General features: G+C 41.0%; 1 protein-coding gene across 1 annotated transcript in view; it reads right to left on the reverse strand.

Moving 5' to 3' along the window:
* The window catches only part of CUBN (cubilin), a 307,219-nt gene that overhangs the window by 149,064 nt on the left and 137,272 nt on the right, over positions 1-20,883 (reverse strand). The window contains exons 29-31 of the mRNA XM_015146561.3: positions 16,708-16,889; positions 10,114-10,288; positions 8,480-8,649 (exon numbers count right to left, since the gene is read on the reverse strand). Coding sequence (XP_015002047.3) covers positions 8,480-8,649; positions 10,114-10,288; positions 16,708-16,889 — 527 coding nt within the window. The remainder of the gene's footprint in view (positions 1-8,479; positions 8,650-10,113; positions 10,289-16,707; positions 16,890-20,883) is intronic.

Below are 20,883 nucleotides of genomic sequence, written 5' to 3' on the forward strand. Positions count from 1 at the left end.
GCCTCCAGATCTATCCATGTTGCTGAAAAGGACATGATCTTATTCATTTTTGTGGCTGTGTCGTATTCCCTGGCGTATATGTACCACGTTTTTGTTATCCCATCCACCATTGATGAGCATCTAAGTTGATTACATGTCTTTGCTATTGTGGACAGTGCTGTGATGAACACAGGCATTCATGTCTGACTCTGAATTCTAAGTGCATTTCTGCTCCTAGTATTCCATGCTGCCTCTTCTTCCAGTCCTCATTGAATTAACCTCCCCCAAAACACTCATTAGCAGCAGATCATAATGGCTAGCACAAGTGGAGAACTTCCCATGTGACAGCAAGCAGGTCATCTATATTATCTCAAATACCTAACAATAAATCTGACCCAGGTCCTCTTATTATCCCCATTTCCATTAAGGAAACTGAAGCTGAAAGATTAACTTTCTTCCAAAGAACACTGTTAGAAAATCACAAAGTCCAGGCTCAACCCCAGATCCAGCCTATATCAGAGCTGGATTTCTTAGCTGAGGCACTATGCTGACTCACACTATCGGTGTAGCTCACTTTTTATTTTAATGTCTTGCCTGGGTGCTTAGAGGTATTTGCTTCTAATGTTTCTTCAGCCCACTGGCTGGGATTTTCCAACTATAGTTAACCCTGGAACGACACAGGTTTGAACTGCCTGGGTCCACTTAAACACAGATTTTCTTCCGTCTCTGCCTCCTCTGAGACAGCAAGACCAGCGGCCCCTCCCTCTTCCTCTCTAGCCCACTCAATGTGAAGATGATGAGGATGAAGACCTTTATGATGATCAACTTCTGCTTAATAAATAGTAAATATATTTTATCTTCTTTACAATTTTCTTGATAATGTTTTATTTTCTCTAGCTTACTCTGTTGTAAGAATACAGTATGTCATATATAAGACATATAAAATATCTGTTCATTGACTGTTTATGTTAATGGTAAGCCTTCTGTCCACCATAGGTATTAGTAGTTAAGTTTTGGGGGTTTGGGGGACTTGAAAGTTGTATGTAGATTTTTTACTGCACGGCAGGGGAGCGGGGGACCAACGACCCTAATCCCAGCATTGTTCAAGAGTCAACTGTACTTCATACTTATATGATTCTGACAACTTGTTTGAACTATTACATTTTATATTTTGCCTTATCTACCAGCCCAAACTCCTCTTGGCACTTAGTTTTGAGTTTATTTTCCATCTCCATGCCTCAGACCAGATCACATTTGAGGTTTCACTTCCTGCTGTCTGTTTCCTCCTGCTGTGCTTTGTTAAGCCAAGCCCAGCTGCATGCTGAAATATGGCAGTGTTCATAGAAAACCTCCTCTGTGTGTTCGTGTCCCATGTAGGTGGAAAACCTGCCTCATGATCACAAGAGGGAAAAACCAAGCCCCGCTGGCATGCTTTTGACCTAGGCGTTGGTTTGGTTACACACTTTCTATGTTAAATTCCATGGGTTATGCACTGTATCAGAGAAAAGAACACCATGCAGATGAGGCAGGAAGCAAGTGGTACAGCAATACCCACCATAGTCAAAACTATGAGTAGTTTTGTCTCTGGCCCATTCAAACTTCTCTTAAAGATCCTCTTTTTTTTTTGAGACAGAGTCTTGCTGTGTCGCCAGGCTGGAGTGCAGTGGCGCAATATCGGCTCACTGCAACCTCTGCCTCCTGGGTTCAAGTGATTCTCATGCCTCAGCCTTCTGAGTAGCTGGGATTACAGGCACGCACCACCACACCCAGCTAATTTTTGTATTTTTAGTAGAGATGGGGTCTCACCATGTTGGCCAGGATGGTCTCGACCTCCTGCCTCTGCCTCCCAAAGTGCTGGGATTACAGGTGTGAGCCACTGCGCCTGGGCCAGACCCTTCTTTTGCTTCAATATTTATTTCACTTTTATTCCCCCTTTTTTTTTTTTTTTTTTTTTTTTTAACAGACAGGGTCTTGCTTGTTGCCTAGGCTGAAGTGCAGTGGCAAGATCTGTGCTCACTGCAACTCCTGCCTTCCACCTTCAAGTGATCCTTTCACCTCAGCCTCCCAAGCAGCTGGGACTACAGGTGTGTGCCACCATGCTTGGCTAATTTTAAAAAACTCTTTTGTATAGACAAGGTCTCACTACATTGCCCAGGCTGGTCTCAAACTCCGAGGCTCAACTGATCCTCTTGCTTCATGCTCCCAAAGGGTTGAGTTTACAGGCGTGATCTGCCATACACAGCCTCACCTTCATTCTTAAAGAAATTTTAGGAGAGCATAGAGTTCCTGGCTGGTAGTTTCTTTTTTTTCTTTAAACTGAGTATATCACTCTATTGCCTTTAAAATTTTTTTTTTTTGCTTCCAATGCTGGTTGCAAAGTCAGCATTTAGTCTCTACTTTCTAAGAAGCAATCTGTTCCCCACCTACCTACTCCTCTAGCTGACTGTAACATTTTTTCTTTATCTTTGTTATTTAATTTTTTATTTTTTTAGAAAAGTATGTCATTCTATTTATCCTGCTTTGCTGTTTGGGTTCCTTGAGATTCTAATTTTTTTTTTTTTTTTAATGATGACTTCCACCAGTTTGGGAAAAATTTTAGTAAGTAGCTCTTCAAAGTTTGCTTCTGTTCCATATATCTCACTTTTCCTTGTGAGACTCCAATTAAGTGTGTGTTATACATTTTCTGAGTGTCCTCTATGTGTCTTAACCTCTCATATATTTTTCATCCTTTATTCATCCACACTTTTTTCTGAGTAGATTCTTGACTTATCTTCCAGTTCACTATTTCTCTCTAGTCACTATTTCTCTCTTCATCTCTGTCTAATCCCCCCAAGAAGCCTTCTGCTGAGGTCTTAATTTTAGCTATGGTACTTATCAGTTCTCAAATTTGTAGTTGGTTCTTCTTCATATTGCAGTGTCACTTTGTATAGTATGCAGTTCCTTACTGAAAGTTCTCAGTTTCACTTTTATTTCCATAAGTTGAGTAATCACAGTTGTTTAGCAAGTGTGCCAGGTAACTTTAGTACCTGGCATATTAGTGGATTTGTTTCTATTGTCTCTTACTCATATCACATCTCATTTTTATTATATTGTCCCCTCATGTACATGACTATCTTTGATAGTGTATTGGTGATACACACAGGATACAAGGAAATACTGGGTAGAAGAGGGCAGTTTCCCAGCAAAGGCCCCACTCTCAAGCCTGGAAACCCATGGCCCTAAATGGGAACAGGAATTCCTGTTTCCATGCCCAAATTTTGCCTTTTGGCCTGCCACACCCCCGTATCCTCTACTCATATAAACCCCTAAACCCAGGCCTCACAAGTAGACAAGCAGATGAGCAGATAAGGAGAAGAGCAGAGGAGCAGAAGAGCAGTACAGCAGAGAAAGAGAGAAGAGAAGGAGCATCTGAACATTGAGAGGAGTGCAGCCAGGCTCAGTCAAACAAGCACTCAGCCGTGGCACAGTGAACTCCAGGGGGAGGATCATCGTCCCATTTCACCCCCTTTCCTGCTCCTCATCCATCCCACTGGGAGCCATCTCCATCATCCAATAAAACCCCTGCATTCACTATCCTTCAAGTCCATGTGTGACCTGATTCTTCATGGACACCAAACAAGAAGCCGGCTACCAAGAGGACGCTGAGCTGGTTAACACTTAAGCCATCTGAGGATGGCAGAGCTAAAAGAGCACTGTAGCATGCCCACTAGGGCTTTGGAAGTTGTAGGCACCCACCCCTAGATGCTACCATGGAGCTTGGAGTCCAAAAGCACTCGCCCTGGCTCCTGCACTCCTGTCTGCATGCTCCCCTGCCCATAAGGGGTTTGAACATGCAGCAGCTGAACAGACGACACACACCCCTGCTGCATGTCCTGCAAGGGAGGTCAGGGAACTCTCTTATTTCATCGGCTCTTACACATGAAAAATTATAGGTAGAAATGATGTCCAGAATGCTAATATCTCTCTTTGAAGAAGATTTTAAATTGTGTTTGCTGGATGTCCAGAGCCTAGATGCAAAAGAAATACAAGATTCACTCTCATTATTTCATGGCTTCAGAGTTTGGGGATTCACTCAGGTAACTCAAACATTGAACGCAGTCTCAGTGAAGGCTGTTTTCCTTTCATTTTACCTAAGACATGAATGGCTTACCAAGACTGCCACCCTAACAAAGCTCTGGACTCAAACTTTGGTCCTCTTTGTCCTGAGAGGCTCTCAGAAGAGCTGCTAAACCTTTGTGGATCAGTAAAGGCCCTGCAGGCAAAAATGGTCCCAAAGACTGGACTCACACCTCTCTCAGATATTCACTCAGAAACTTCACACTACCTTATGAACCACTGGCTACTTTTAGAAAGATGTTTGTAAATGTCATCCAAAATTTCGAAATGGTCTTTGTCAGGAGAGTAGGTGGATGTTCTACACCTTCAGTCTTCATAATGCTTAGCCAACTTAGACTTTGAAGACTCATTTGGATGGTTAATATACAGTGACAAATAAACTTAACTTTCATTAATAACCTAATCTTGTAAAATATGAAATCATACCACTAAAATGGACTACTTGGAAAAACATAAAACAACCTTTGAGTTTTCTTCAGTTAAATTTGAAAGAAACTAGCCAGTTGGAACTTGTGTAGGAAACGATCAGGAAGTTAAAATAGAAAGATCCAGTAATGAAGAGAATCTGGTTTGTATTTGAATGAAATGTTGATATATACAAATGAAAGATGAAAAACTTTTTGTTAGAAAATCAGGTAGCCTGGAACAAGACAAGGATGCCCTTTCTCACCACTGCTATTCAACATAGTATTGGAAGTTCTGGTCAGAGAAATCAGGCAAGAGAAAGAAATAAAGCGTATTCAAATAGAAAGAGAGGAAGTCAAATTGTCTCTGCTTGTAGATGACATGATTGTATATTTAGAAAATGCCATCGTCTCAGTCCAAAATCTTCTTAAGCTGAGAAGCAACTTCAGCAAAGTCTCAGGATACAAAATCAATGTGCAAAAATCACAAGCACTCCTATACACCAGTAATAGACAGAGAGCCAAATCATGAGTGAACTCCCATTTACAATTGCTACAAAGAGAATAAAGTACCTAGGAATCCAACTTGCAAGGGATGTGAAGGACCTCTTCAAGGAGAACTATAAACCACTGCTCAAGGAAATAAGAGAGAACACAAACAAATGGAAAAACATTCCACGCTCATGGATAGGAAGAATCAATATCATGAAAATGGCCATACTGCCCAAAGTAATTTATAGATTCAATGCTATACTATACCCATCAAGCTACCATTGACTTTCTTCACAAAATTAGGAAAAAAAAAACTCTAAATTTCATGTGGAACCAAAAAAGAGCCTGTACAGCCAAGACAATCCTAAGCAAAAAGAACAAAGCTGGAGACATCACATTACCTGACTTCAAACTATACTATAAGTCTACAGTAACCAAAACAGCATGGTACTGATACCAAAACAGATACACAGACCAGTGGAACAGAAGAGAGGCCTCAGAAATAACACCACACATCTACAACTATCTGATCTTTGACAAACCTGACAAAAACAAGAAATGGGGAAAGGATTCCCTATTTAATAAATGGTGTTGGGAAAACTGGCAAGCCATATGCAGAAAAATGAAACTGGACCCCTTCCTTACACCTTATACAAAAATTAACTCTAGATGGATTAAAGACTTAAATGTAAGACCTAAAATCATAAAAACTCTAGAAGAAAACCTAGGAAATACCATTCAGGACATAGGCATGGGCAAAGACTTCATGACTTAAACACCAAGAGCAATGGCAACAAAAGCCAGAATTGACAAATGGGATCTAATTAAACTAAAGAGCTTCAGCATAGCAAAAGAAACTATCATCAGAGTGAACAGGCAATCTACAGAATGGGAGAAAAATTTTGTAATCTATCCATCTGACAAAGGGCTAATATCCAGAATCTACAAGGAACTTAAACAAATTCACAAGAAAAAAATTAACAACCTCATCAAAAAGTGGGCAAAGCATATGAACAGACACTTCTCAAAAGAAGACATTTATGCAGCCAACGAACACTTGAAAAAAAAGCTCACCATCATTGGTCCTTAGAGAAATGCAAATCAAAACCACAATGAGATACCATCTCACGCCAGTTAGAATGGTGATCATTAAAAAGTCAGGAAACAACAGATGCTGGCAAGGATGTGGAGAAATAGGAACATTTTTACACTGTTGGTGGGAGTGTAAATTAGTTCAACCATTGTGGAAGACAGTGTGGCAATTCCTCAAGGATCTAGAACCAGAAGTACCATTTGACCCAACAATCCCATTACTGGGTATAAACCCAAAGGATTATAAATCATTCTACTATGAAGACAGATGCACACGTATGTTTACTGCAGCACTATTCACAATAGCAAAGACTTGGAACCAACCCAAATGCCCATCAATGATAGACTGGATAAAGAAAATGTGGCACATATACACCATGGAATACTATGCAGCCATAAAAAAGGATGAGTTCATGTATTTTACAGGGACATGGATGAAGCTGGAAACCATCATTCTTAGCAAACTAACACAGGAACAAAAAACCAAATACCGCATATTCTCACTCATAAGTGGGAGATGAATAATGAGAACACACAGACACAGGGAGAGGAACATCACACACCAGGGCCTGTTGGTGGGTGGGGGGCTAAGGGAGGAATAGCATTAGGAGAAATACCTTATGCAGATGACAGGTTGATGAGTGCAGCAAACCACCATGGCATGTGTATACCTATGTAACAAACCTGCAGGTTCTACGCAAGTGTCCCAGAACTTAAAGTATAATAATAATAATAACAAAAGAAAATCAGGTAGCCAAAAAATTTAAAAACAGAAAGAAAAAAGAAACCTTCAAAATAAAACTTCATTCACTCTTATATTAAGCATAAAGCATTAGTTTCTGGTAGGAATGCCTTAAAAGTGTTGGTAGTAGTGATGGGACAGGAGGCAGGAAAATGCTTGGTAGAAGAGGTTGAGGTCCCTGATGAGTGCTCCACCCTTAAGCCTGGATCTGCCGCTCAAAGTGAAAACCAATCCCTATTTTCCCACCCAAATGTTGCCTTTTGGTTTTCCCTGCCCCCATCTGGTGCCCATAAGAACACCAAGCCCCAGACTCAGCAGACACACACACACACACACAACAGAGAAGACAGAAGTGTCTGAATGTCAAGAGGAGAAGAAGGAGCTGGACATCGGAGACTATGGTCAGAGAGGAGTTCAGCCAAGGAAGGCTAGACTCCAGGGGAAGATTATCTTCCTGCAACCCACTTCCTCCAACCCCTTTCAAGCTCCCCTTACTGCAGAGAGCCACTTCTACGTCTTAATAAAGCTCTCCACATTCACCACCCTTCAATTTGTTCATGTGACCTGATTCTTCCTGGACACCGGACAAGAACTCGGGTACCAAGAGGTCAGGGTGTAAAAGGCTGTCACCCTGACCCTCCACTGAACTGGTTAACACTTAGCTGTCCATGGACAGCAAATGCTAAAAGAGCACTGATTGTAACACATGCCCTTTGGGGCTCTGGGGGTCGCAGACACCCTCTCCGAGACGGCAGAGCTAAAAGAGCATTGTAACGTGTTTGGACGCTGTACAGGCCATGCACAGAGCCTGCTCCCACCAGAGAGGAGGGACCAGCCAGTTCCAGGGTTCGTTCACCCCGGTTCCTGCATTCATCTGTTTGTGTGCTCCCTCCTGAATTCAGCTAAGCAGCCAAGCAAATAAGCCACCCGCTTTGCAAGTCCTGTGCAGGAGTCAAGGAAATTCTCCCATCTCAGTAGCAGAAACTTTTTTTGTTATCTGCCCAATTCATAGCCATATTCCTTCTCCTACACTCCCGTCTCCCAACTTGTTCTATCAGAACATGGATTCGTTCAAGCAGCAAATCAAGATATCCTGGTCTCAAGAGAAGCAGAATCCTGTGAAAATCCCAGAGGCTTAATAATAATTGATCTAAAACATTTATGATAAATCTATTCCATGATACTTTCTGGATCTCTTTTGTAGTCAGTTCTGGCTAATGATATATCGGGGGCTTTTGTGGCAAATTTGCTTTCCTTATTAAAAGAAACACATACAAAACAGAAATAGTTAACACTATTCCTTCTTCCTTTTTTCAGAGGTAGACTCAGGTCGGACATTCAGATAAAAACCACTGCAGCCATTTTTTGACCATGACTTCTTCATACTCTTCATACTTTCATACAATGAAAAGTCAACATGCTAATCATGGTAGAGCAGAAACTGACTTGCTAAACAAACCCTGAAATTATCTACTTCCTGATTTGTTTTTAGATAAAACATAAATGTCCTTATATTTTAAGTTGCTAATACTTTGGTTTCCTATGATTTGACGTTAAAAACACCCATAAGTAATACATTCACTAAATATGCTTATATGGCAGTGTTTTGACCCAGGTTTGACTGGAGACAATGCTTGAAATTTACGTCACTTACCATAATACAAGAGTCCTGTGGTTCAAGATCAAAGTCAGTGAAGTTCAAGAGAACACGGTGATTTCTGTCAACCCGAATAACCCAAGCACAGTCTGTGTTGCTCCTGTAAGGACTGGGGTAATTTGGAGAATGAATCTCTCCACTGGGAGCCTGGAAAATCCCACCACAACCTGGAAGTGCAGAACACAATTATTTCGTGAGAGGAATCATGGATGCATTACAATCATCCATTACCTGGTTGTACAGATCAATACCTACTTTGCTTGACTATCAATTTTGGTTAGTCTATGCTAAAAATGCTGAAGAACTTGATATCCACATTAAGTCATTTATCCCAACAGAATAAGAAGGAATGACATGGATGATACTAAGAAAAATACTTCAAACACTTTAAATACAGATGCCAAAAGTTATTTTTAAAAATAACTAAAAGGAAACACAAATGAAATCACGTTTTCACAAAGCCATGGAACACCGCTTCTTCATTGTCCTCTAAAAATATAGCATACTGGAAGAATAATATGTTTCCTTCCAAGAATTGTGATAATCTAGTAGTGCATGCATTTAAAAATAATTTAATATCTACCCTTTAAAAATTTAATATTCTGGATATAGTACAGTTACTTAGGTCTTTAAAAATTCCTTTGATGTTATCAGATAACTTTTACTGCAATGTCTTCTCTATGACCCACCATTTCTTGGATTTATGATAATATAAACCAATAATGGAAAAATTTGGCACCATTTTCTAATAATGGAGAATGATTTAGGGGTAATCTAAACACTGTGTGTGTGTGTGTGTGTGTGTGTGTGTGTGTGTATTTAAATTCCTACATAATTAACTTTAGGGGAGAGCTCTTATATTACCTTGGTTATGGTACTGTTGAAGAAGTGTGGCCATAAGGGAGCCTGGGATCACATATGTGCTTTGACATTTTCTAGCTGTGGAACTTCGGGCAAGTCACTGACCTTTCTAAGCTTTGGTGTCCACACTGGTGAGATGAGGATATGAAATGGAATTCCCTCATAGGGTGGTTGTAAAGACTAAAGGAGATCCTCATAAAATATTTAGAAAAGTGCCTGGTACACAGTAAGCCTTCTGCAAATGTGGCTCTCTCTAGTAGTTGTATATGCTAACATCTATTAAAATATTTCGTGCCATAGTTTGTTATTATAGTTTAAAAATACACAACAGGTAATTTATTTAGACTACCTAAAATCTTGGGCAGAAAGTCACCATAGAACACACAGTAATTCCTCGGGATTCACGAATTCAATGTTTGCAAGTTTGATATTTGCCAAGAATCCAAAGGTCTGTACTATGGCATGAGGTATGGAGGCTGGTTAAGAGGTACGAGCCCTTGGAGAGTGGGTCTGACCTATCACTCTAGTTCCGCTCTCACCATGGACTTACACACTTGCATTCTTGTTTTCACATATGCGGTGACCCTTAGGAAGTTAAACTTTATCACGTATTTTAGGGAAGTGCACATGTCAGGTCTCAGTAGGCTTCCCTTTGGGACGTCACTAACTTATCAATCAGGGCATAGCCTTCATACGTGTTCCCAAGCATTTCACAAAATTTAACAAAGGCTTAGCTTAAGTACTTTAGGAAACCTCCTTTTTTCACTCACCTCCAGGGACTGCTTGCCATGAAGCATTGAAGCCTCTCCCGTTTATAGATAAGTCAGTCTTGAATCGAATTGCTAGCTCATTTCCAGTGCTGGACACCTGCATGGGGTTCTCAGGTGATCTCTGGGTACACAATTGGGCTATTCTGGGAGAGTGGAAATCGGGGCCTCCATAGATCTAGCATGGGATGCAGGAAAAAAGACTTTAAAAAATATTTTAGGCAATTACAGGCCCTTCCCCTGGCTCATTTTAACCCCTGGCTCCTTGGGTTCTACGATGATTAGAGAGTGAAATCTCAGCCTCCCTGGGTGGGGATGCACTATAAACTCGAGCTGAGTTTTCAAAGGCACTCCCTCTGCCTTAGGAACACACAAGGTCAATCACCCATAAAATGCCTGCTTGTTTCATCAGCCAGAATTGCAGAGGAGGATGGAGTAGATTATTCCAGAATCTTCCCTATCTCCTCTTTTTGTCTTTTTCATGTCTTCATGGGATTTCCTGATTTCTCTAGCAGAAACATTACAGATCATACAGTATGAAGTCTTATTTTCTGAATTTTAGGGGGACATGAAAAAAAAGAAATGTCTGATTTTCTAACTCTTACAGGCACACATGATTAGTCCTAGCATAAAGCCATTTTCTTATGAAAGTTGAGTTCACTGAGGGCTACCAATATCCCAGTTATATTTTTAGGAATTTCCTCCTAACCTGCAAACAATGTTTTCTAAGACCACACATTGAATATAACGCTTACGCTTCTTTAGGAATGGAAATACCAGCTCTCTGGGTGTGTTTTGGAGCCTAAGGAAGGGGACGCTATGCACCCTCCCTGTGCCTGCTCCCAGCACGCCCACGCCCAGGAACCTGACAAAGTGCATGCCGCTTTTCTGCTCAGGGATTGCCCTAGACTCTGCCTTAGTCTCCAGATGGCTCCTTCTGATACAGACAGGAGACAGGGAAATACTAGGTAGAAGAGGGTGGTTTCCTGGCAAAGCCCCACCCCCAAGCCTGGAAACCTGCAGCCCTAAATGGGAACAGGCATTCTGTTTTCACACCCAAATGTTGCCTTTTGGCCTGCCACGTCCCCATATCCTGTACCCATATAAACCTCCAACCCCAGGGTCCACGAGCAGATGAGCACATGAACAGAAGAGCAGAGGAGGAGAAGAATGACATGGCAGAGAAGGAGAGAGGAGAAGGAGCATCTGAACGTTGAGAGGAGTTTGGCTGGGGATGGTCAGACAATTGTTCATCCGTGGGACAACCGAACTCCAGGGGGGAAGATCATCTTCCCACTCCATCCCCTTTCCAGTTCCCCATCCATTCCACTGACAGCTACCTCCATCACCCAATAAAATCTCCACATTCACCATCCTTCAAGACCATATGTGACCTGATTCTTCCTGGAGGCCAGACAAGAATGCGAGTACCAAGAGTCACTGAGCTGGTTAACACTTAAGCTGTCTGTGGATGGCAGAGCTAAAAGAACACTGTACCCTGCCCATGGGGGCTTTGAGAGTCACAGGCACCCACTACTAGACCCTACCGTGGGTAGCATCTTGCCTGGGTTCCTGCATCTGCCAGTCTGTGTGCTCCCCCTCCCATAACAGGTTTGAGGGCACAGCAGCTGAACAGATGAGCCACACCCCTGTCACACGTCCTGAGAAGGGGTGGCTAGGGAACTCTCCTGTTTCACTTCTAGATCTATCACACATGACTTCAGACCATGTAGGCTCCTCCAAATTTGCCAAACTTGTCTGTCTGACTGGAATCCACTACCCCAGTGATGTCGTCCTCCGGAAAGGGTCCCCTTGGGCTCACAGAGGGCATCTTGCAGCCACGGATAGCCTAGGCCAGGCCTCCAGGAGGCCTCATAGACAGGTTTCTCAGTCTCCTCTGGGTCCTGTTTGTCTCCTGTGTGTATGTGTGGGTCTGGGGAGGGTGGCGAAGGGAGGATGAGAATCAAATAGAAGATGCTGACTTCTCATCTTCAGGTCTTCAAACTTCAATTTGTAAAAGAAAGACCATCTTTGGGAGAGAGTTTTCAAAGACATTGGTATCTGAGACCTTCACAACTACAACCCCAGCCCTCCATGTACAGGCACTCAGGACCAGAGCCAGGAAGGCAGCTCTCAGGGGCATCTGGGCAGTGCCTTCCCACCCTCCCTCTGTGCCTTTCCCCCACCTCAGGACACTCTGCCCTGATTCCTCAGCACCCCTGGCCCTTGCCCACCCTCAAGGCCCACTGCTGACTGATAGGAAAATCACTCAAGTGTTCTCTGGGGAGAGGGAGTGAGAACAAGAAGCCTACTTTGGGGAGGAGTGTGTGATTTGAATCTATAATGATTTCTTTGTGTGATTAATTCCCCCCAGCCATCCGGGAAAGGCCAAAATGAATGAAACTGCTGTTCCACAGAGGGCTGAGCACAAGGACAGTAATTGCAAAGGAATGAAGCAGACCAACTGCTTCAGGCTTATTTTTATTAGGAGGAGCTGATGTTTGTGCACTCCCCCCAAGTCCCATCAAAAGCAGGACTTTAGGAAGAGCCCTGTGTGGCCCCTGACACGTACACATATGCAAATGGCAGAAGCAAGCTTGCTTGGTGTGTAGAGTCAGCTTTCTTTCCCATTTTCAAGATCTCCCTACCCCCTCGCCTAGGGAACAGTCCCCAGAGCATGAAACTGACAGCATGTGTTCCCAATCACCCCAGCCCAATCAACAGCACGTATTTGGAGAGACCACTGAGCGCAAGTGTTAAGTTCTAACAAAGAAAACTCGCACATCGGCAAAATATTCTTTGTTTTCTCTGCTCATACATCCCCTTGAGATCACAAACATAATGGGTATGAGTTGGCTGGACCTAGAAGCCTCTAGAAGAATAAACACTGCCACTTTGGACATTATTTGCTTCCCTTCTTGCAAGGCTGAGCTCACAAAAGCCTATCGCAGAGAGGCCAGACCGAGCTAACTGTCCACACCAAGCAATTGTCCTGGTTTACTGCTTCAAGGAGTGGATTTCCTTTTCTGCCTGATGCCAGTTCAGAATCTCTCTAAAGACTTTCTCAGAGATTAAAGCGAAATCAGGCAGAGTGTTTCCATGACCGAAACAATGGTCCTTCTGGCTTCCACAAATAAAATCGATAGTTAGCATATGACTCTTCAAAAGAAGAAAAAGAAGGAAAGCATTTCAGGGCGTGGTTCATTCAACTACAGCATATGACTAAACTTTGGGGGGAAAAGAAGTGGTCTGATGATCACAGATTTAAAAATGTGTTTTAGCAAATGCTCAGGAGGGAGAACATTTCAAAGCCTATGGTTTTAATCTGTTTTGAACATTTCTTTCTGCTCTGTTAGCTCCATTTATTGTTACAATCAAGTCAGCATTCCGGGGTTATGAGTAACCAAACAGCTATTACTTTTTGCAACGGGCTGTTTGGTTTCTGGACTCTGATTTTTGAGGGAAAAAATGACTCCTGAATAAATTTTGTGAAATCCAGGTAAGCCCAATATTTAGTGACTGTAAGGCCCCACTTGCCTACACTCACGTGCAGGCTGAGAAAGTCAGCAAAGTTTTTAGATCACATGCCCACCATGGGTAACAACGTTTAAACCCACTGCTAACATGTTATCGGCAGCTAGGGAGGAGTGAAAAAAACCATTCCACCGCCATTAGCCCAATTTTATTACAGCACTTTCCACATGAGTTGAGCATTTGCAGAAAAGCAAAACAAGGCTTTTGAACAAAGTGTCAGAGGGTTGCTCATTTTAGCTTTCAGAAAAAAAAAAAAATTCCCCAAATATTTAAGGGCCTCAAAATAGTCCCCCAAGCCCTGGTTTTGGTGGAATGTGGGAGGCCACTGCAATGTCAGCTTGTCGTAATAAAAATAAGCCCCAAGCAGACTATGTGTCTTCTCACAGCCATTTCTGTCAGGCATAGGGCTCTCCCTGAAAGCTGCTTCTGCCTGGAGTCCCTGATTTCGTCCCTCAGGCCCCAGGCCTGCTTTCAGGGAACAGCCCCTGTCTCTACTTTCTCCCACGATGGGCGTGACACACGAAACACAACTGGCCCATTTATATTTTGCCAAGTGGGCAACAATCACATGCACTTTGGAGTATGAAAATAAAGGGTTTGGAACAGGGCACATAGCTGTGGAAGATCCGCCACCAGCCCTTTGTAAGTGATAAGGGGTTTAGTGCAACCAAGCAATATCCTTGCTGGCGAGCGAGGCCATCTGAACATTCTGCACGTGGATGCCAGTACTACTTTGTGCTGTGAGTGTGAATTTCAGGAGGCACCTTGTTTCTCCTCTGAGATGGAGTCATGACTCGGCAGCAGTCCTTCCGTGAAGACTTTCTAGTTCTATCCGATTTCATTTACTGTAGCTCTATCATCAGACAACAGCAAATTGTCCGTAGAGCTACAGTAAATGAAATCAGAGATAAAACTGGTAAGTCTTTTAGAGCTACTAAAAGTAATTCCTAGTGACTCTCACCGAGAAGCATGACTTTACTAAATTACTGAAAGTAATGAATTACTGAAAGTAGTGATTGAATGATTTCGTGATGAATTGCTAAAAGTAATTCCCAGTGATTCTCACTGAGGGGATGACTTCATTTCTTTTCAAGGTAAGAACTTGTTTTATAATTAAAGTTTTTGTTAAAGTTTCCTGTAATGTCCATATTACTCATATCAACCCCTTGCACCCTGCACCCATCTATGGTCTCAGGGTTTACTGGAGTGTTGAGCAGTGACTGGCTTCAGTTATCAGCTCTTCCACTCCCCTTCCATGTGGTCATGGAAAAACCCATTAATCTTTTTGAGACTTAGTTTTGACCACTGTAAAATGGGAATAAACTTCCCCTCTTACCTCATGGAATGATTTCATGTTTAAATGAGAACATGGAGGCAAAAATTCCTTTGTAAAGTACCCTAAATATACATTATTATGGTGTGCCAATCAGAGACTTTGATGCTTTCATTCATTCCACAAACTTCTATTGAGTTGAGTTTACTATTTGCCAGGTACTCTGTGGAGCTGGGAATATAGCAGTAAAACAAAGCAAACAAATATCTAGCCTCATGGAATTTAGGTTCTACTGGATATAGAATCCTTGTCATGCTGTGCTACAGCAGTCCCTAGAGCTGAGGTGACAGGATTTTTGTGTGTATTTGGAAGACATTAAAGTTTGCAGACAGGTCAAAGTTCAAAGTATACATAATAAACGTGCTACATATATGTAACTATATATAACATATGACATAATTATGTAGTATATGTATACTTACATTAAAATATATAACAATATAATTTATTATAATAATAAATGTTAATATTTGTAATTAACTATAATTTATAATGTAAGTATATAATACACTACATAATATTACATATATCTGGGACATCTATATATGTTATAAAATATATAAGATTATATAAATAGGCCGGGCGCGGTGGCTCAAGCCTGTAATCCCAGCACTTTGGGAGGCCGAGACGGGCGGATCACGAGTTCAGGAGATCCAGACCATCCTGGCTAACACGGTGAAACCCCGTCTCTACTAAAATACAAAAAAAAAAAAATTAGCCAGGCGAGGTGGCGGGCGCCTGTACTCCCAGCTACTCAGGAGGCTGAGGCAGGAGAATGGCGTGAACCCGGGAGGCGGAGCTTGCAGTGAGCTGAGATCCGGCCACCGCACTCCAGGCTGGGTGACAGAGGGAGACTCCGTCTCAAAAAAAAAAAAAAAAAAAAGATTATATAAATAATGTAATTATATAGTATGTTATATAATTATAACAAATATTTATATAATTTTATAAACTATAACAAAATATTTTAAAACTATATATTTAAAAATATATATATATACACACACACGCATATTCTAATGACTAGATTCCTGCAATTAAAAATTGATTATAATAAACTTTTGGGCTCAAGATTCTCAAAGACTATTTTAATGATCCGAGACACACCCTTTGCAGTAGCGCTGGGAAAATTTTCATCTTCAAATGCCTCACGCTACCTAGGTGGTCATTTTTTTGCAAAAGCCCTCTGAGACAGATGGCCCTGGCGCCCCTTGAAGAGCAGCAGCTCTGGCAGGCCGTCGCTGTGCTTGTTGGCAGGGCCAGTCCCTGTGCTCCGCCACGCGAATGCTTTTTCTGTGGGAGCTTTCTCAGACTGCAAGGGTGAGGTGTGAGCCATCCCAAGCACAGTCCTTACCAATGGGAACCAGAGTGGGGGGATGAGTGCCTCCGGTATGGTCCTTCAGAGCCTCCCAGCACAGAGAGTCCAAGTTGCCCCCAGGGGCTCCCTCTGCTGGTTCCCCTCCCCCTTTCCTTCACTCACTGGTCCTGGGCTCCTGCTTCCCGGCATCACCTAACTCAGCTGCAGCCAAGGCCTTCAGGCATTGCTTCAGGGAAACCCGAACCACATATTAATCCCATGTCTACCAAATGATCACCGAAGGGCTGATGCTCATTAAAATGTCTAAGAATAGAACACTGCTGACTACTGGAAAGAATTCGGAATCTTGGCAGTGATTTCCTGTTCTACCCCAAACTTTGGGATGTACTGAAAAAACCATCTCACTTCCTACCTCCAAGACATCAAAGTTGCATCTTGAATGATACTCCACATCGAAGTCATGGATGGTGAGCTGAATGCTACTCCCTGGGGCCGTCCTAATGTACCAGATACACTCCTTGTTGGGTGGATACGTGTTGGGGTACCCGGGGCTGCTGAAGGAGCCTGTGGCCCCAGACAGCTCTCCACCACAACCTGTTAAAACAGCAAAGCTCAGTCATTTCAAAGTGGGCAGCAGCCCATGGAAGATAATTCACAAATTCAACTCACCGAAAGTGCATCAGAAATATACAATGCCTAATTTAGGAGAAAACCATTAAGTTACAATAAAGTTATAATTATGCAGTTATAGAACAACGAGAAAAAAAATCATGGCTACAACTTATTAACTTTATACATCCAAAAATAAAACACTGATTATATATAATTTAGTACAATAATGCTCAATCCTTTTTCTTACCATATCAAACCTTTGTACTTTTTTTTTTTTAAAAGTCACTCTAATTTTAGATTTTCTTTATTATAATGAGGCAAGAATTACATAACATAGTAGGAAGTACAACGGGCTGTGTGAGCCGTGGTCGTGAACTTCAGGTCCCTGGGTCTTCAGTATCCTTGTAGCTAATACATTATTCCGCAGTCCCGTGCAGATCTAAGAACTAGAATTTTAGGTGCTAAAAATCCTTAGCTTTGTACCAAAGACTGTAGGAAATAAACAAGTAAATGATATAGGTCCTAACTCAGGAAACTGACATTAAAAAAAAAAAAATACAATGGATATAGAAAAATCCAACCAAGGAAAAAGACAACAGCATGTGTTTAAGAATGTTGATATGTCATGCCTTAGAAAGCCATTCAGGCAGACCATGACAACAAATAATCAAATGCCGTAGCCTGCGGCACACAATAGAATAATGCCGCCTTTCATTGAGTGCTCATATGAGCTCTCCATGTATTTCCCGTTTCAATACTCATAAGGACCACATGAGGCAGGTACTGTTAGGATCCATTTCTTAAATGAGCAAATCAGTGCAAACAGAGGTGGTGTGGATTTTTCAAGGTTAATTGATATTAGGACACTAACTGAGGTGATCTGGTTGTATCTTAGTACTTCATTACTATACCACACAGGCTCTCACATTGTTTGCAGGAATTCAGACCGAGATTTCAGTACAGAGAGGAAGAGAAAACTTTGCAGAAGAGGTAAAATTTAAGGAAGGCTTGTGAGAGACAAAATTAGAAAAGAGATTATCTTGTTTCCCAACAGCAATTTTTGGTGAATAACAAAACGTTTTTTGCTCTTGTTAACATTTCCGGGCCTCTTTTTCTTTCATTCTTTTTTTTGGAATATTCTTTATTGGTTGGTAAATTCTTCCAATTGCCTGCTCTTATTCTTCAAAGCTTTTCATGTGCAATCATTAAAAAGTCAGGAAACAACAGGTGCTGGAGAAGATGTGGAGAAATAGGAACACTCTTAACACTGTTGGTAGGAGTGTAAACTAGTTCAACCATTGTGGAAGACAGTGTGGCGATTCCTCAAGGATCTAGAACTAGAAATACCATTTGACCCAGCCATTCCATTACTGGGATTATAAATCATGCTACTATAAAGACACATGCACATGTATGTTTATTGTGGCACTATTCACAATAGCAAAGACTTGGAACCAACCCAAATGTCCATCAATGATAGACTGGATTAAGAAAATGTGGCACATATACACCATGGAATACTATGCAGCCATAAAAAAGGATGAGTCCATGTCCTTTGTAGGGACATGGATGAAGCTGGAAACCATCATTCTGAGCAAACTATCGCAAGAACAGAAAACCAAACACTGCAGGTTCTCACTCATAGGTGGGAATTGAACAATGAGAACACTTGGACACAGGAAGGGGAACATCACACACCAGGGCCTGTCGTGGGGTGGGGGAGGGGGGAGGGATAGCATTAGGGGGAATACCTAATGTAAAATGACGAGTTAATGGGTGCAGCACACCAACATGGCACATGCATACATATGTAACAAACCTGCACGTTGTGCACATGTACCCTAGAACTTAACGTATAATAATTTAAAAAATAAAATAAAATAAATAAAAACAACAGTGCCTCCTCACTCCATTATGAGTAAATGTGCATTTTTCACATGAATGACATTAAACTACCATGGCTTCTAAAGTAAGACACCAAGTCTGAGATCTTGTCTAGTATCCACTCTATGCAAATTCCTCCTATACAGTGAGTTAGAAGAAAAGCTTTTAAAAGTTAAGGAGTTAAAAAAGAAAACCTCCATACAGAATTCCCCACTGCACCAAGAAGCACTGAGAATTCTAAGAATATTTGATTCGGCAGAGAAATCTGACTCTAGCTCAAAGCACTACTATCTTCTTGACTTCTCAGTCTCCTTGCACTTGAAAACCTCTGCATTTTCAGACTTTAAATGTATTGCACAGAGCAATATCTTTCCTGTTTCCTATAAAGTTCCCGCTTTTATTTCTAAAGGCTATGAAAAAGCTGTTTAAAATTAGATGTGCTGACATTGTTTATAGACTATGGTGAATCTTAAAAAAACACAAGTACCATAAAAGATGAGAAAATATTTGTCCGACTACAACAACACATGGCAAATATTCCTGAAGCCAAAATCATCACAGATTGTCCATATCTCCTGTACCACTGCCCAAATCCAGGGAGCACTGCTCACAGGACATTCTATAACACGATGCTCCTGGACTGGTACAACACAGTGGCTCATGTAACTCATGTTAAGATATACCACCTTTTACTAAAATACATTATAGGTAAGCCAAGCCTGTTACTCAAATTTTTTTCTCAGCTTGCATTTTCAGTTCAGATGGTTCTTTCTATCAGTGGTATCAAATAAACTATCCAATGGAAAAAAATCTAGAGGAAAATAACTTTATGGCCACATGATATAAAAGATAAGAAGGAAACGAAAGCTTAGATAGCTCATTTCTGCATTTTTACTTAGCATTAGTTCATCGGCCAATCTGATTCAATTTTTTTTGCCACAGTTGATTCATCTAAAACTCTGTGTAACATTTTTCCATTGTCTTTTCCAATTGTTTTAGGTTTCCTTGTGAATTCCTTTGCAAATAACAGGATACTAATATCCTTAAATTAGTCACTGTAAACTGGAATGGTAATACAGATTTGTGGCATTCAGTAATGTTTTTAAAAAATTACAGTACAGTTATATGGACCCACAATGTCTTTTTTCCTAGGATTTAAAGCAAATAATAAGGTTTGCTTAATAAACTGAGCAAAATTTTATTTTTAAGTATTTCTTGTTAATAGCACATGTGTGTATGTTTTTTAAAGAAAAATTTCTTTTTCTTTTCCTTTTTTTTTTTTTTTTTTTTTAAAGTAGAGATGCAGTTTCACCATGTTGGCCAGACTGGTCTTGAACTCCTGACCTTGGGTGATCCACCCGCCTTGGCCTCCCAAAGTACTGGAATTACAGGTGTGAGCCACCACGCCCAGCGGAGAAATTTCAATTTTATAAGTGATACTCTGTCAGGAAAAATATTGTATGGTTATGAGAAAGAGAGAAAGAAACTGTTAGGGCTTGAAATATCTGAAGTTTTCTTTTTCTCCTTCATGCTCTCACTACCTCTGAGGTTTAACATATCAAAAGGTAACATTTGATTTAAAAATTCACAGCAAATGCAAAATAGGATAGATTAGTGGTAATTTTTAGTCAAAATTATAAAGTACTAGGAGGTAAAGTTAATTCTGGTAATTATGGTAGAAACTTAACTCTCTTTGTATTTCTAAAATTTGAAAGAGATAAAATAGCTTCCCAATTCCATGTATTTATTCATTCATTCACTCATAAGTGTTTATTGAGCATCAGCCCATAATATAAGCAGTGCTATAGAAGCCAAGTGTATTTAATATCTCTTGAAAAAAAGAAAGACATTTATAGACATAAAAAGTGCTATTACCCACATGTCTTCTTGCAAGTTATTAAACTCTTTTTGCTTTTCTTTCAGTTTACCAAGAGTAATTTCAGTAAGTTTTATTTGAAGAAAACAATCTGAATTCTAGTCTATCCTTTACATGTTAATCACTGGTAAGTTACAAATAAGAATAAATATCTCATCATGCCATTACCAGTCATATTTGTGTCTCTAGATGCATGACAAAGGGATCACAAACAGG

The sequence above is a fragment of the Macaca mulatta genome, chromosome 9 (assembly GCF_049350105.2).
Source record: "Macaca mulatta isolate MMU2019108-1 chromosome 9, T2T-MMU8v2.0, whole genome shotgun sequence".
Taxonomy (NCBI): domain Eukaryota; kingdom Metazoa; phylum Chordata; class Mammalia; order Primates; family Cercopithecidae; genus Macaca; species Macaca mulatta.